This window comes from Pristiophorus japonicus, chromosome 12 (genome assembly GCF_044704955.1).
Source record: "Pristiophorus japonicus isolate sPriJap1 chromosome 12, sPriJap1.hap1, whole genome shotgun sequence".
NCBI classification, from domain to species: Eukaryota; Metazoa; Chordata; class Chondrichthyes; family Pristiophoridae; genus Pristiophorus; species Pristiophorus japonicus.
The window spans coordinates 15,040,742-15,054,285 of NC_091988.1; the positions used below are offsets into that span (position 1 = coordinate 15,040,742).

Sequence of the window (13,544 nt, forward strand, 5' to 3'; positions counted from 1 at the left end):
AACGAGTGTGCAGGCAAGCTGCTAAGCCTGTTAAACCTGCAAACCACCACGTTGCAGAGGAGGACAGATCCATGGAGGATCACGACGAGCCAGAGCCTAAGAGAGAGGAGGCAAAGGTACATGGGGTGCACACATTCACCATGAATTGTCCCTCGATAATGCTGAATGTTGAACTAAATGGACTCCCGGTGTCAACGGAGCTGGACACGGGCGCGAGCCAGTCCATCATGGGCAAAAAGGCTTCAGAAAAGTTGTGGTGCAACAAGGCCTCAAGGCCAGTCTTAACTCCAGTTCACACGAAACTAAGAACTTACACTGAAGAACTCATTCCTGTAATCGGCAGTGCTACCGTAAAGGTCTCCTACGATGGAGCGGTGCACAAACTACCACTCTGGGTGGTACCGGGCAACAGTCCCACGCTGCTCGGCAGGAGCTGGCTGGGAAAGATACGCTGGAACTGGGATGATGTCTGAGCACTATCGCCCACTGACAACACTTCGTGTGCCCAGATCTTAAAAAATTTCCTTCGCTGTTCGAACCAGGCATCGGGAAATTCCAAGGAGCAAAAGTGCAGATCTACCTAATTCCAGGGGCGCGACCTATCCATCACAAGGCGAGAGCAGTACATGATGAGAGAAAGGGTAGAGATTGAGCTAGACCGGCTGCAAAGAGAGGGCATCATTTCACCGATCGAGTTCAGCGAGTGGGCCAGTCTTATTGTCCCAGTTCTCAAGGGAGACGGCACCGTCAGAATCTGTGGCGATTACAAAGGAATTATGAATAGTTTCTCCCTGCAAGACCAATATCCACTACCAAAGGCCGACGACCTCTTTGCAACGCTGGCGGGAGGAAACACGTTCATGAAGCTGGATCTGACTTCAGCCTACATGACGCAGGAACTGGAGAAATCATCGAAGGCCCTCATCTGCATCAACACGCACAAAGGTCTTTTTGTTTATAACAGATGCCAGTTTGGAATCCAATCAGCAGCGGCAATATTCCAGAGAAACATGGAAAGTTTACTGAAGTCGGTCCCGCACACCGTGGTCTTCCAGGACGACATTTTGGTCACAGGTTGGAACACAGTCGAGCACCTGCAGAACCTGGAGGTGGTTCTTAGTCGACTCAACCGCATGGGGCTCAGGTTAAAACGCTCGAAGTGCGTTTTCCTGGCGCCTGAAGTGGAGTCCCTGGGGAGAAGGATTGCGGCAGACTGTATCAGACCCACTAACGTGAAGACAGAGGCAATCGAGAACGCATCGAGGCCACAGAACGTGACGGAGCTGCGGTCGTTTCTGGGACTCTTGAACTACTTTGATAACTTCTTACCAGGTCTCAGCACACTGCTAGAACCACAACACGACTCACTATGAAAAGGGGGCGAATGGGTTTGGGGCAAAAGCCAAGAAAATGCCTTTGTAAAAGCGACAAAATTGTTATGCTCAAACAGATTTCTTGTGTTGCAAGATCCATGTAAGCGTTTGGTACTAGCATGTGATGTGTCGTCATATGGCGTCGGGTGTGCATTGCAACAAGCTAATGATTTCGGGAAACTGCAACCGGCTGCTTATGCATCCAGGAGTCTGTCCAAGGCTGAGAGAGCCTACAGCATGATTGAGAAAGAAACGTTAGCGTGTGTCTATGGGGTAAAGAGAATGCATCAATACATGTTTGGGCTAAAATTCAAATTGGAAACTGGCCATAAGCCACTTATATCCCTGTTTTCCGAGAGTAAAGGGATAAATACCAATGCATTGGTCCGCATCCAGAGATGGGTGCTCACGTTGTCCGCATACAACTATGCCATCCGCCACAGGTCAGGCACAGAAAACTGCGCCGATGCTCTCAGTAGGCTGTCATTGCCCACCACAGGGGTGGAAATGGCGCAGCCTGCAGATTTAGCCATGGTTATGGAAGCATTTGAGAGTGAGCAATCACCCGTCACTGCCCGGCCAATCAAAACCTGGACAAGCCAGAACCCTTTATTATCTCGAGTCAAAAGCTGTGTGCTTCACGGGAGCTGGTCCAGTGTCCCAGTGGAAATGCAGGAAGAGATAAAGTCGTTCCAGCGGCGCAAAAATGAAATGTCTATACAGGCACACTGCCTTCTGTGGGGCAATCGAGTAGTGGTCCCCAAGAAGGGCAGAGGCACTTTCCTCGATGATCTCCACAGTACCCACCCAGGCATCGTAATGATGAAAGCGATAGCCAGATCCCATGTGTGGAGGCCCGGTATCGATGCGGACTTAGAGTCCTGCATTCACAGATGTAATACATGCTCGCAGTTAAGCAATGCACCCAGGGAGGCACCGCTAAGTTTATGGTCTTTGCCCTCCAAACCATGGTCTAGGGTACACGTCGACTATGCAGGCTCGTTCTTGGGTAATATGTCCCTTGTGGTTGTAGATGCGTATTCCAAGTGGATTGAATGTGAGATAATGTCGGCTAGCATGTCCGCTGCCACTACTGAAAGCCTGCGGGCCATGTTTGCCACTCACGGCTTTCCTGATGTCCTGTTGAGCGACAACGGGCCATGTTTTACCAGTGCGGAGTTCAAAGAATTCATGACCTGTAACGGGATCAAACATGTCACATCTGCCCCGTTTAAACCAGCGTCCAACGGTCAGTGCAAACCATCAAGCAAGGCTTGAAGAGGGTAACCGAAGGCTCACTGCAGACTCGCCTATCCCGAGTCCTGCTTAGCTATCGCACGAGACCCCACTCACTCACTGGGATCCCACCTGCTGAACTGCTCATGAAAAGAGCACTTAAGACAAGGCTCTCATTAGTTCACCCTGATCTACATGAACAGGTAGAGAGCAGGCGGCTTCAACAAAGTGCATACCATGATAGCGCAAATGTGTCATGCGAGATTGAACTCAATGATCCTGTATTTGCATTAAATTATGGACAAGGTCCCAAGTGGCTTCCCGGCACTGTCATGGCCAAAGAGGGGAGCAGGGTATTTCGGATCAAACTTTCAAATGGACTCATTCACTTGGACCAAATCAAACTCAGATTCACGGACTATCCTGAGCAACCCACCTTGGACCCTACCTTTTTTGATCCCCCAACATACGCACCAGTGGCAACCGGCACCACAGTTGACCACGAAGCAGAACCCATCATCCACAGCAGCCCTGCAAGGCCCAACACACCAGGCAGCCCAGTAAGGCCAGCTGCACAGCAGCCTAGCGAGGGCCCAACAAATGATTCAACAACACCAGCTTTCACACCGAGACGATCAACCAGGGCAAGAAGGGCCCCAGATCGACTCACATTGTAGTTACACTATTGACTTGGTGGGGGTTGGTGGGTGGGGGGGGGGTGGAGTGTTGTTATATATCTGGACTTGTATTTACTCTGTACAGGCACCAGAGGGCTCGTTCCCTGGAGTGCCAAGGGATCCCATAATCCCTTGGGAGTACAGGTATTTAAGGAGGCTTCACAGGTTAGAGAGGCACTCTGGAGACCTGCAATAAAAGACTAAGGTCACACTTTACTTTGAGCTCACAGTGTTCAGTCTGACTCTTTCTCCATACACAACAATAAACTAGAGGGAAACCCAGAGATAATAGGAAAGAAAAATCTTTAAAATTCCTCTCTGATCCCGCGAGACAATCAAAACTGGTTCAGAACACCACATTGGCCATGACTTTGACACTCTTGTGTGGTCCACCCTGGGATGCCGACCATTACCAAAGTGAAATACTAGCAGGCAACCTGCTTCTGATGCTATTCTAGGACGTACATGACAAGTTCATTTTGCCTCCCTCCCTGTACAGAGGCGCCTTTGCTGAGGGCCTAACCAAGGCAGCAGGGCTGAGGCTCGATTTCCAATACTATCATTAAAAAGTAATGTGAGCAATTCATTCAACAGGTGTTTTGGGCTGTTTCAGCTTTAGTTTGACTTAACCAAAATAGAAAATCATTGTTTCTGCATAAATTATTTTGTCTTTGTTATTTGCTACAGTCTAAAAGCAACTTCTTTGTTTTCACACATGCACCTAGTTTTGAAGATAGCCACATAATCCCTCCCAGGCTCAGCACATTCCTCTCTCTGATCTCCATTTAGATAACTCCTTTAACTGTTCCTGTCAGTAAATAATTATTTCTCAATTATTCTTCTACATCTGCTTCTCAGCTGGGGGGCGGGGGGGGGGGGGGGAGTTGGGGGGCTTTTCAAGAGATTGAAGCACAGTTATGGAGCACTGCAGAGTGGCACTCCAGGCTTAAAGAGATTGCTTGGAAGGAACTTCAAGACACTGTTGTGGAGGCCACCAGGACGCCACTGGGCGAACTTCAAATTTAAAAATACTTGCATTTCTGTAGCGACTTTCATGACCATCGGACGTCTCAAAGCACTTTACAGCCAATGAAGTACTTTTGACGTGGAGTTACTGTGGAAATGTGAGCAACGCGGCAGCCAATTTGCGCACACCAAGCTCCCACAAACAGCAATGTGATAATGAGCAGATAATCTGTTTTTGTTATGTTGATTGAGGGATAAATATTGGCCAGGACACGAGGGATAACTCCCCTGCTCGTCTTTGAAATAGTGCCTTGGGATCTTTTATGTCCACCTGAGAGCGCAGACAGGGCCTCGGTTTAACGTCTCATCCGAAGGACCTTACTGAGGGAGTTGCTGCACTGTCAGCCCAGAGATGTGTGTTCAAATCTCTGGAGTGGGACTTGAACCCTCAACCTTCTGATTCAGAGGCGAGAGTGCTACCCACTGAGCCATCATCATGATAGGCAGTCTCTCGGAATCGAGGAAGGCTGGTTTCCACTCTACAAATGAGTCTTTAGGTGGCCGAGCTACAGTGCAGCCAAATATAGTTCCCACCGGGCCTACAACCTTCTGTGATCAGATCTCTCCCCAGTTGGAACAAATAACTCTGAGCTCGCTGCATGTTCGCGTCCCTGCGACCACACATTGACCTCCTGAGGTGGACACGCCGATATTCACACCGTAAACACGGTGTCCCGATCTCAGGCATTTCAAGAGACTGAAGTGCAGTTTATGGAGCACTGCAGATGTAGTTTTAGGTTGGGCTGCCAATCGAATGTTCTGGAAAACCTTGTGTGACCTGTGGAGTGACGGGGCAGGGACCCAGCTGTAGTGAAATGTCAGGGTGACTCCTGCAGCTGACAGAGGGAGAGCGCAGGAGCATGCAGGTCCCATAAATACTCTGGCGCAGTGCTGGGCTTAATATAGATCCTGGGCAGGCAGGGGTTGTTGGATCGCTGCTTGGGGCTGCACTGTGCACACTTTCTCCGGGAAGACCGAGGGACATATATCGGGAGGGCAGGTTTCCTGCTGAAGTCCCAAGACTTGCCTCGTGTGCTTCTGGTCAATTGCTCCACTCCACAAGGCAACATGTCAGACCACCAAGCTGAAGACAACAAGCCCGGGGAGCTGGACGAGGACGAAATCCTGGCGGCTCTGTCTCCCGAAGAACTGAAGCAACTGCAAAGCGAGATGGACGACCTAGAGCCCGACCCGCTGGTGCCCTTGGGCCACAGGCAGAAAGACCACACCGAGAAAACCCCCACCGGCTCCTTCGACCACCGCTCCCTCATTGACTACCTGTACTGGGAGAAGGAATCGAACCGACTCCTGGAGGAGGAGAGAATCCCTGTCGCTCTGCTGGAGAGCGAGGTGAGTGTGTGTGTGTGTGTGTGGGGGGCAGAAAATCCAGCTACATGGCACCAGGGACAACTGGAGTTAGGTTACAGGAAGGCAGAATGACTGCGGCTCAGTGAAACTCAATGTAACCCTGACAAACAGAGCCCCGGAACCTAGATAACAGTATCCACGGTAATAACTCTGTGATTTCCATTACTGGCACTGTTCACAGTATCTGGGATATTGGGAATCTGTCGGATAAATCGACCATTTTCCCCTGTGTTGATGCTACTGAATTTTAGTATTTGTTCCATTCCTATCGCCATGTCGAATCTAACCCTGCACTGGTGAGACAGTCAGGTGTATAAATAGAAAATCAGTAAGTTCACCACAGTTGTTAGTTTTAGCTGGCTAGATTATGGTAATCTTAATGTACTTACTCATTCTGTTCCGAAAGGAGTTGAACTTGTGGTCCTGTGAAATGGAACACTGGAAATCTTTAGTAAATGCTGAGAAAGGGTTCCAAATGATCCAACCTGACTCTCGCTGAAAGGCTTGCATTCGGTGTCAGTGATGTTTGTAAACTGAGCTTTCAGAGTTAGGAAACGCTGCATTACCTAAAAGCAAAAAGTACACAAAACTAAAAGTCTCTCTTTCCAACAGCAAAATGTGGCGAAGAAAGCTGAAGAACTGCAAGCTGAAGAGGACCGTGAGGGAGGAAAGGGTACAAGTGAGGCAAGAAACGGAGATAAAGAAGAAAGTGGCAAATATCTAAATGGAAATGGCCAGAGGATCCAACAAGTGGAAGATGGTGAACTGGAGAGCAAAGAGATCAAATACAAATCGGAGAAAGAGAAGGAGACAATGGAGATGTTGAAGACACAGCAACACGAAGATCTGCCAGTGACCGAACCCGACCCTTTACCTGAAGACAAGAGCCGTAATCTGCAGGAGAGATCAGAGAAGGGCAGCACAGATAAACCCAGCGACCAGCGGAAGATTGAAGACACCATGCCCCTGTGTAACAAGAAAGAACCAGGCTCCTCCACTGAAGAGCAGGGTGAAGACAATGACAGCAAGAAAGACAGCGAAGAAGAAATTTCTACCTCACCCAAAGAAAACCAAGAAAATACTGAGGTGAAATTGGGCAAAGTAAAGGCGGGAAAGAAGCTAGGATTGGACAGTGGTTTCCTCAAACTGACCGCCAGACCTTCAGGAAACCCAACGCTTTTAGATGAGTCTTTGGCAAGTATTCGCAAAAACAAACCTGACCTTAAAGAGGTCAACCTGAACAATGTGGAAAACATCCCTAAAGATATGCTGCGAAGCTTCGTGGAAGCTTTGAAGAAGAACAAATATGTCACCACTTTCAGCATCACCAACACGGGTGCTGATGACAATATTGCCTTTGCCATCGCCAACATGCTGAGGGAGAATAAGAAAATTGTCACCCTCAACATCGAGTCCAACTTCGTCACAGGCAAAGGCATCGTGGCTATCATGAGGTGCTTGCAGTTCAATGAGATCCTCACTGAACTGAGGTTTCACAATCAGAGACATATGTTGGGTCACCACGCCGAGATGGAGATTGCCAGACTTCTCAAAGCCAATACCACGCTGCTGAAGTTGGGTTATCACTTTGAGCTGCCAGGCCCCAGGATGGTGGTCACCAATTTGTTGTGCCGCAATCTGGATCAGCAGAGACAAAGGAGGCTGGAGCAGCAGAGAAACCAGTTTGCACAGGAACAAGAAGAGATGGTGAATGCCTGTCAGAAAATCCACCCTGGCCTGCTGGAGATGTTGGGTGAATATGTACCCGATTTCTCCACCATCTGTGAGAATCCTTCTATCCCACCCAACACATTTCGCAATCCTTCTGTCCCACCCAATGCATTTCACAATCGCCCAAAAAGCACTGCTCCACGAGAACAACTCAGAAAAGTTGCCAAAAAACAAAGTAAAAGAAAAGTTGATCAAGATAGAACAGATGGGAATGACAAGCCAAATCTGAATGCGATGATAAGGTCACTAAAGCCAGTTCCCAGGTCTCGACAAGCACCTATCGTTGAAGATACCCCTCGAGATCAGTTGTTAAATGATATTCGTCAGAGTAACGTGGCTTATTTAAAATCTGTGAGTAGTATTTCCATAAGCTCCCAGTGGTGGTTTATAATTTCTTTCCAATCAACACCATTCACCCGCTATCAATCATATCTAGTAGCAATTTCCCTTGCGCAATCAAAACTTTTGGTTAATACCAAATTAATTTTCATACATTTAAAAAAAGACAACCTTTCAACTAATTTCATTTAACAAGCCTAGAAATGTTCACAAATACAGCAGATACTGGAAATCTGAAACAAAAACACAAACACTGAAACATTCACAAGTCAAGCAGCATTTGTAAACAAAAACATTTTTGGCATTTCAGGCATAGAGCTTCATTAGAACTGAAGGATATTACACATGATTACGCTTAGCTGTGCTTTTTTGTGGGCTATGTTGAACATTCTTTGATCCAATCCTACTCGGGTTCCCACCCTGATCTCTTAAAAAAGCTGAGAATGTTATTTGTCTTGTTTGTGCATCATGCAAACTTCCAGGTACATACCACCTTGCAATCATTCTCAGGTGTCCATTATTCTCTATGTCAATTCATAATCTCTCCCAGGTACCCATTATTCTCTGTTTAAGATTGTGACTCAATAGGTAGCCATACAATCTGATTTTTCTCCACTATTGAGAAAATTCTTCATAACTCATTTGTTACTTCACTTCTGTTATGCATTCTTCCTCACTCATAGTATAAATATTGTGTTTCTATTGAAAGTTTTCAGTTCCACACAGGCCTAACATAGGATGCATAAATTAATGAACATTCAGCATCGCTTTGCTCATTCCTATTTTATATAGACATGAGATTTTTAAAAAGTCTAAGCGACTGACGATGAAAAAACTGTGTTATTGATGATTACTATTTGATATGAACCTTATCACAGTGTGAAAATATCACTTACTATAACTGGGACTACTTGTAACTATAAACTTGCACCACCTGCCAATATTATACTATTCTTGTTCCATCCTGTAACTTTTCACACATACTAAAATTAACCCTGCTTCCAAAGGCATACATTTTGTTGTATTTGTCCCATGGGCTTCAATTTTTCTGGCAGTCTATTCTGTGGCACTTTGTCAAACATCTTTTAAAAGTCCATATGCACATCAACTACACTCCCCTCATTCACCTTCTCTGTTACCTCATCAAATAACTCAATCAAGTTAGTCAAACACAATTTGCAATTAACAAATCCGTGCTGGCTCTCCTTTATTAGTCCATACTTGTCCAAATGGCTGTTAATTTTCTCCCAGATTATTGTTTCTAAAAGCTTCCCCATCACTGACATTAAACTGACCGGCCAGTAATTTCCAGGTTTATCCTTCTCCCATTTTTTGAATAAGGGTATAACATTTGCAATCCCCCAGTCCTCTGGCACCATCCCCGTATCTAAGGAGGATTGGAAGATTGTGGCTAGTACTTCCACAATTTCTACCCTTACTTCCCTCAGCATCCTAGGATGCATCCCATCCGGACCAAGTGACTTATCCACTTTAAGTACATCCAGCCTTTCTAGTACCTCCTCTTTATTTATTTTCATCTCATCCAGTATCCCAACAACGTTCTTATTTACTGTAACTTTGGAAAAGTCCTCTTCCTTGGTAAACACCGATGCAAAGTAAAGTAATTCGTTGACTATGAGAAGTCCTGATGACGTGAAAAGTATGCTATTTAAGTGTAAAGTTCTTTCCTACTAAATCATTGGCTCCACAGTGCAAGTGAGCACTGTGGTAATTGGCTAAAATCTACTGTAATGCACCAAAGAAAAAATAATCTTAAATAGGATTTTAACAAAGCTCTTCAGATTATTCTTTTCTCCTGCAATGGAGGTGGTTAATGCTGACATTTTCTGCCACACGTAAATATTGTAAAGCCTAGAATTAGAAATTACAGTCAGTGTTTAACACATACAAAAGACACTTTTGTCTATTTTAGCAGCTGTGTTAACCAATTTTAAATAAACGGCTTAATAACTCAACAGAAACCAGAAATATCATACAAATGCAATAAAATGTTTCCACTCATATCACCAACAATAATTTATTGGTTTAGGGCATAATCAAATGGTGATGAAGGTACATAAGAACATAAGAAATAGGAGCAGGAGTAGGCCATACAGTCCCTTGAACCTGCGCTGCCATTTAATACGATCATGGCTGATCCAATCATGGACTCACGGTTCACTTCCCTGCTCACTCTCCATACCCCCTTATTCTCTTATCGTTTAAGAAACTGTCTATTTCTGTATTAAATTTCTTCAATGTCCCAGCTTCCCCAGCACTCAGGCAGCGAATTCCACATATCTGCAACCCTCAGAGAAAAAATTTCTCCTCATCTCAGTTTTAAATGGGCAGCCCTTATTCTAAGATTATGCCCCCTAGTTCTAGTCTCCCCTATCAGTGGAAACATCCTCTCTGCATCCACCATGTCAAGCCCCCTCATAATCTGACACATTTCGATACGATCACCTCTCATTCTTCTGAACTCCAATGAGTAGAGGCCCAACCTACTCAACCTTTCCTCATAAGTCAACCTTCTCATCTCTGGAATCAACCTTGTGAATCTTCTCTGAACTGCTTCCAAAGCAAGTATATCCTTTCGTAAATATGGAAACCAAAACTGCACGCAGTATTCCAGGTGTGGCCTCACCAATACCCTGTACAACTGTAGCAAGACTTCTCTGCTATTATACTCCATCCCCTTTGCAATAAAGGCCAAGATTCCATTGGCCTTCCTGATCACTTGCTGTACCTGCATACTAACCTTTTGTATTTCATGTACAAGTACTCCCAGGTCCCGCTGTACTGCAGCACTTTGCAATCTTTCTCCATTTAAATAATAACTTGCTCTTTGAGTTTTCCTGCCAACGTGCATGACCTCACACTTTCCAATATTATACTCCATCTACCAAAATTTTGCCCACTCACTTAGCCTGTCTATGTCCTTTTGCAGATTTTTTGTGTTCTCCTCACACTTAAGATGTCTAATGTATGTTTTTATGAGAAGTTGTGTCTGTGTCCTAAATCAATTTCACTTTGAACATGTGCAAGAAATGGATGACGAGACACATTCCACTTCTGACCATACTCTCGATCAGGGGTGGGCAATTATTTGGGCTGGAGGGCCATTTAACAAGTGTTGGTGAGCTATTGAGGGCCGCCCATTAATTGCACGGTCCTGCACAGGTCGCTCTCCAGCTCCTGCCGCTGGAAGAGATACTGCGCATGTGTGGCTGCATAATGGCTGGCCGCGCAGCAAATTTAAAGGGACCGCCCACAAAAAAAATTAGAGGGAACACTGCATCAACATAAACATTGCATAAACTTAAATTCAGATAGTAGTCAGATGCTATCGTACATACACATGTATTCGATACTGCTTAGAAATGACTCAAAGATAAAAGTTGAAAATGTGGTGGTATCTTCTGGTCTCTGTAAATCAGTGCTATGAAATAGAACTGTATGCTTTTCAGAGCCTAGTTCTGCATGAATTTCCCACCTCAGTCATCCTTATGTCCCTCTGCATAGATTACTAATGGCCACCCAATTAGTGCCAGATGAGAACTCCCCTGGCGTCGTACTCTGGATACCGGTCACTTTTTTCGGTAAAAGATTTTTGGAGATGAGCAGCCATGACTCCACTCTAACAGAGATAGGGCATATAAGAGTACGAACGCATTCTGGGTACAGACATCTGCCATTGGGGCCCAGAATCAAGGAACTATCCTTTTAAGATTAGGCCAGGGAGGATCACTTGTGTGAATTATTAATTTGAATGAGGTATACTATGATTTTTCCTTGGCTGCAGCTCGGGTCTGTCTCTGACCCATGGGAGGTGAAAGTGGATAGACGAATGTGCAGCTCGAACACCAGCTCACGTTCTATTTCTGTCCCATCCAATGGGCCGGATAGAATGACTTGGCAGGCCGATATGGCCTGCGGGCCGTATTTTGCCCACCCCTGCACTAGATTCACCTGCAGATTTACTCAAGTATCTGGACATAAAGGTTTGGGGAACTGACAGTAACATATCAAACCCTCAACTAAGTGACTTAAGTAACTAAGTCCTGAGTCACTAATAAATTGTTCCAACAGTGATGTTACTCAGAATATTAGGAATTGTACCACTGTACTCAGTCACAGTATAAAATATATTTCTAGGAAATATTTTAAAACAATGGCCACTGCATTATTCTGCTTAAGAACATAAAAACATAAGAAATAGGCAGAGTAGGCCATACGGCCCCTCGAGCCTACTCCGCCATTTAATACGATCATGGCTGATCCGATCATGGACTCAGGTCCACTTCCCTGCCCACTCTCCATAACCCCTTATCCCCTTATCATTTAAGAAACTATCTACTTATTACATTTATTCAATGTCCCAGCTTCCACAGCTCTCCGAGGCAGCGAATTCCACATATCTACAACCCTCAGAGAATAAATTTCTCCACATCTCAGTTTTAAATGGCGGCCCCTTATTCTAAGACTATGCTCTCTAGTTCTCGTCTCCTCTATCAGTGAAAACATCCTCTCTGCATCTGCCAATTTTCTTCCTTCTTTCCCTCCTGAAGGGGTTGAATCATTGCTGGGGTATGGTTCCGGAGGTGCTGAGCAGCTCCTAGTCCCTCACCCAAGCAATCATTCTTTGTTTGTAAGCCTAGACAGTACACATCGGTGGGTTGTTCAATCCAAGCTCCGCGGAGTGCCAGAAGACCAGCAGGAAATGGCTGCTATTCTTTCTCTATTTCATTCTTTTGACACTTTGAAATGCAATGGATATATTTTACACACAAAAACAGAAACAATCATAAATCATGTATGACAGCATAATCATTCTGATTAATTCTTATGGTCAAAATTCCCTCTTCAACCAACGCTACCTAAAACAGATTAACTGGTCATTTATTTGGCTTGCTGTTTGTGGGATCTTTCCGTGCACAAATTGGCTGTTGTAGTTGCTTACACAACAGTGACTGCACTTCAAACATAATTTGTTGGATGTATACTACTTTGAGATGTTGTGAGGTTGTAATCAGTCACTACACAAATGTTAACTCTTTCTTTATATCGTAAGGGATAAACGGCCTATAATAAAATATCCTTGTGCAATTTGTTGCAATTTCACAATTAAGTAATTCAACCAAATGCTGAAATTCATACTTTTCTTTTTATCTTGTTCACAGGTTCCACTTCCAAAGATGTTGAGTTAGTAAATGTGGAGAGCCAAGATGCCAGTGGTTTAGCTAAAATTTCAGAATCTTGCAACAATAGAGATGGCGTGTCATAAAACATTGACAGGTCCCTACTGCTTGCATATCTGTGCGGGAACAATTATTAAGAACAGTTTAAAGGTTTTTTTGCATTAAACAAACTATGTGCATAAAAAGCCTATTGTCTTAGAAAGTTATTTATTCACTTTGATTTGTATCTTTGAATCTGGAATGTATTATAAAATGAAATGATGGAAACACTAGTTTCGCATTTATTTTCCATTTTGCTGCATGTTTTTTTACATTACCGAATTCACTACAGATTAAGGCCCCATTGACTAGCCACAGACCGTGTCAAGGCTTTATTTGAATCTCAGTGAACTACTGTTTAATGCCGCTGTCAATGAAGCAGTTCACAGTCTGTTACCATTTTAGCTTTCACGGATAAATTGTAAGTTTTTCCAATTTCCTGGTAACCTCTGTTCCAGGCACTTATTCCCATCTGTACTTTACACTGTTAATATAAATCGCATCTTTAAAAAAACTCTACATGTTCACAAATATCTCAACAAACTTTCTGGGAT

General features: G+C 44.7%; 1 protein-coding gene across 1 annotated transcript; it reads left to right on the forward strand.

Annotated features, from left to right (window-relative positions):
* The first annotated feature begins 5,166 nt into the window (after positions 1 to 5,166).
* On the forward strand, positions 5,167 to 13,136 carry lmod3 (leiomodin 3 (fetal)). The gene is made up of 3 exons (XM_070895192.1): positions 5,167 to 5,662; positions 6,293 to 7,762; positions 12,934 to 13,136. Exons 1-3 carry the CDS (start codon positions 5,381 to 5,383, stop codon positions 12,958 to 12,960), a joined length of 1,779 nt encoding a protein of 592 aa, XP_070751293.1. The 5' UTR covers positions 5,167 to 5,380; the 3' UTR covers positions 12,961 to 13,136.
* Positions 13,137 to 13,544: the final 408 nt, after the last annotated feature.

What these genes read in the sequence shown, in the direction of transcription:
- lmod3 (XM_070895192.1), top strand. Translation starts at nt 5,381, where the DNA reads ATGTCAGACCACCAAGCTGAAGACAACAAGCCCGGGGAGCTGGACGAG. An exon ending in TCGCTCTGCTGGAGAGCGAG is followed by an intron (nt 5,663 to 6,292) that starts GTGAGTGTGTGT and finishes TCTTTCCAACAG; the next exon opens with CAAAATGTGGCGAAGAAAGC. An exon ending in ACGTGGCTTATTTAAAATCT is followed by an intron (nt 7,763 to 12,933) that starts GTGAGTAGTATT and finishes TCTTGTTCACAG; the next exon opens with GTTCCACTTCCAAAGATGTT.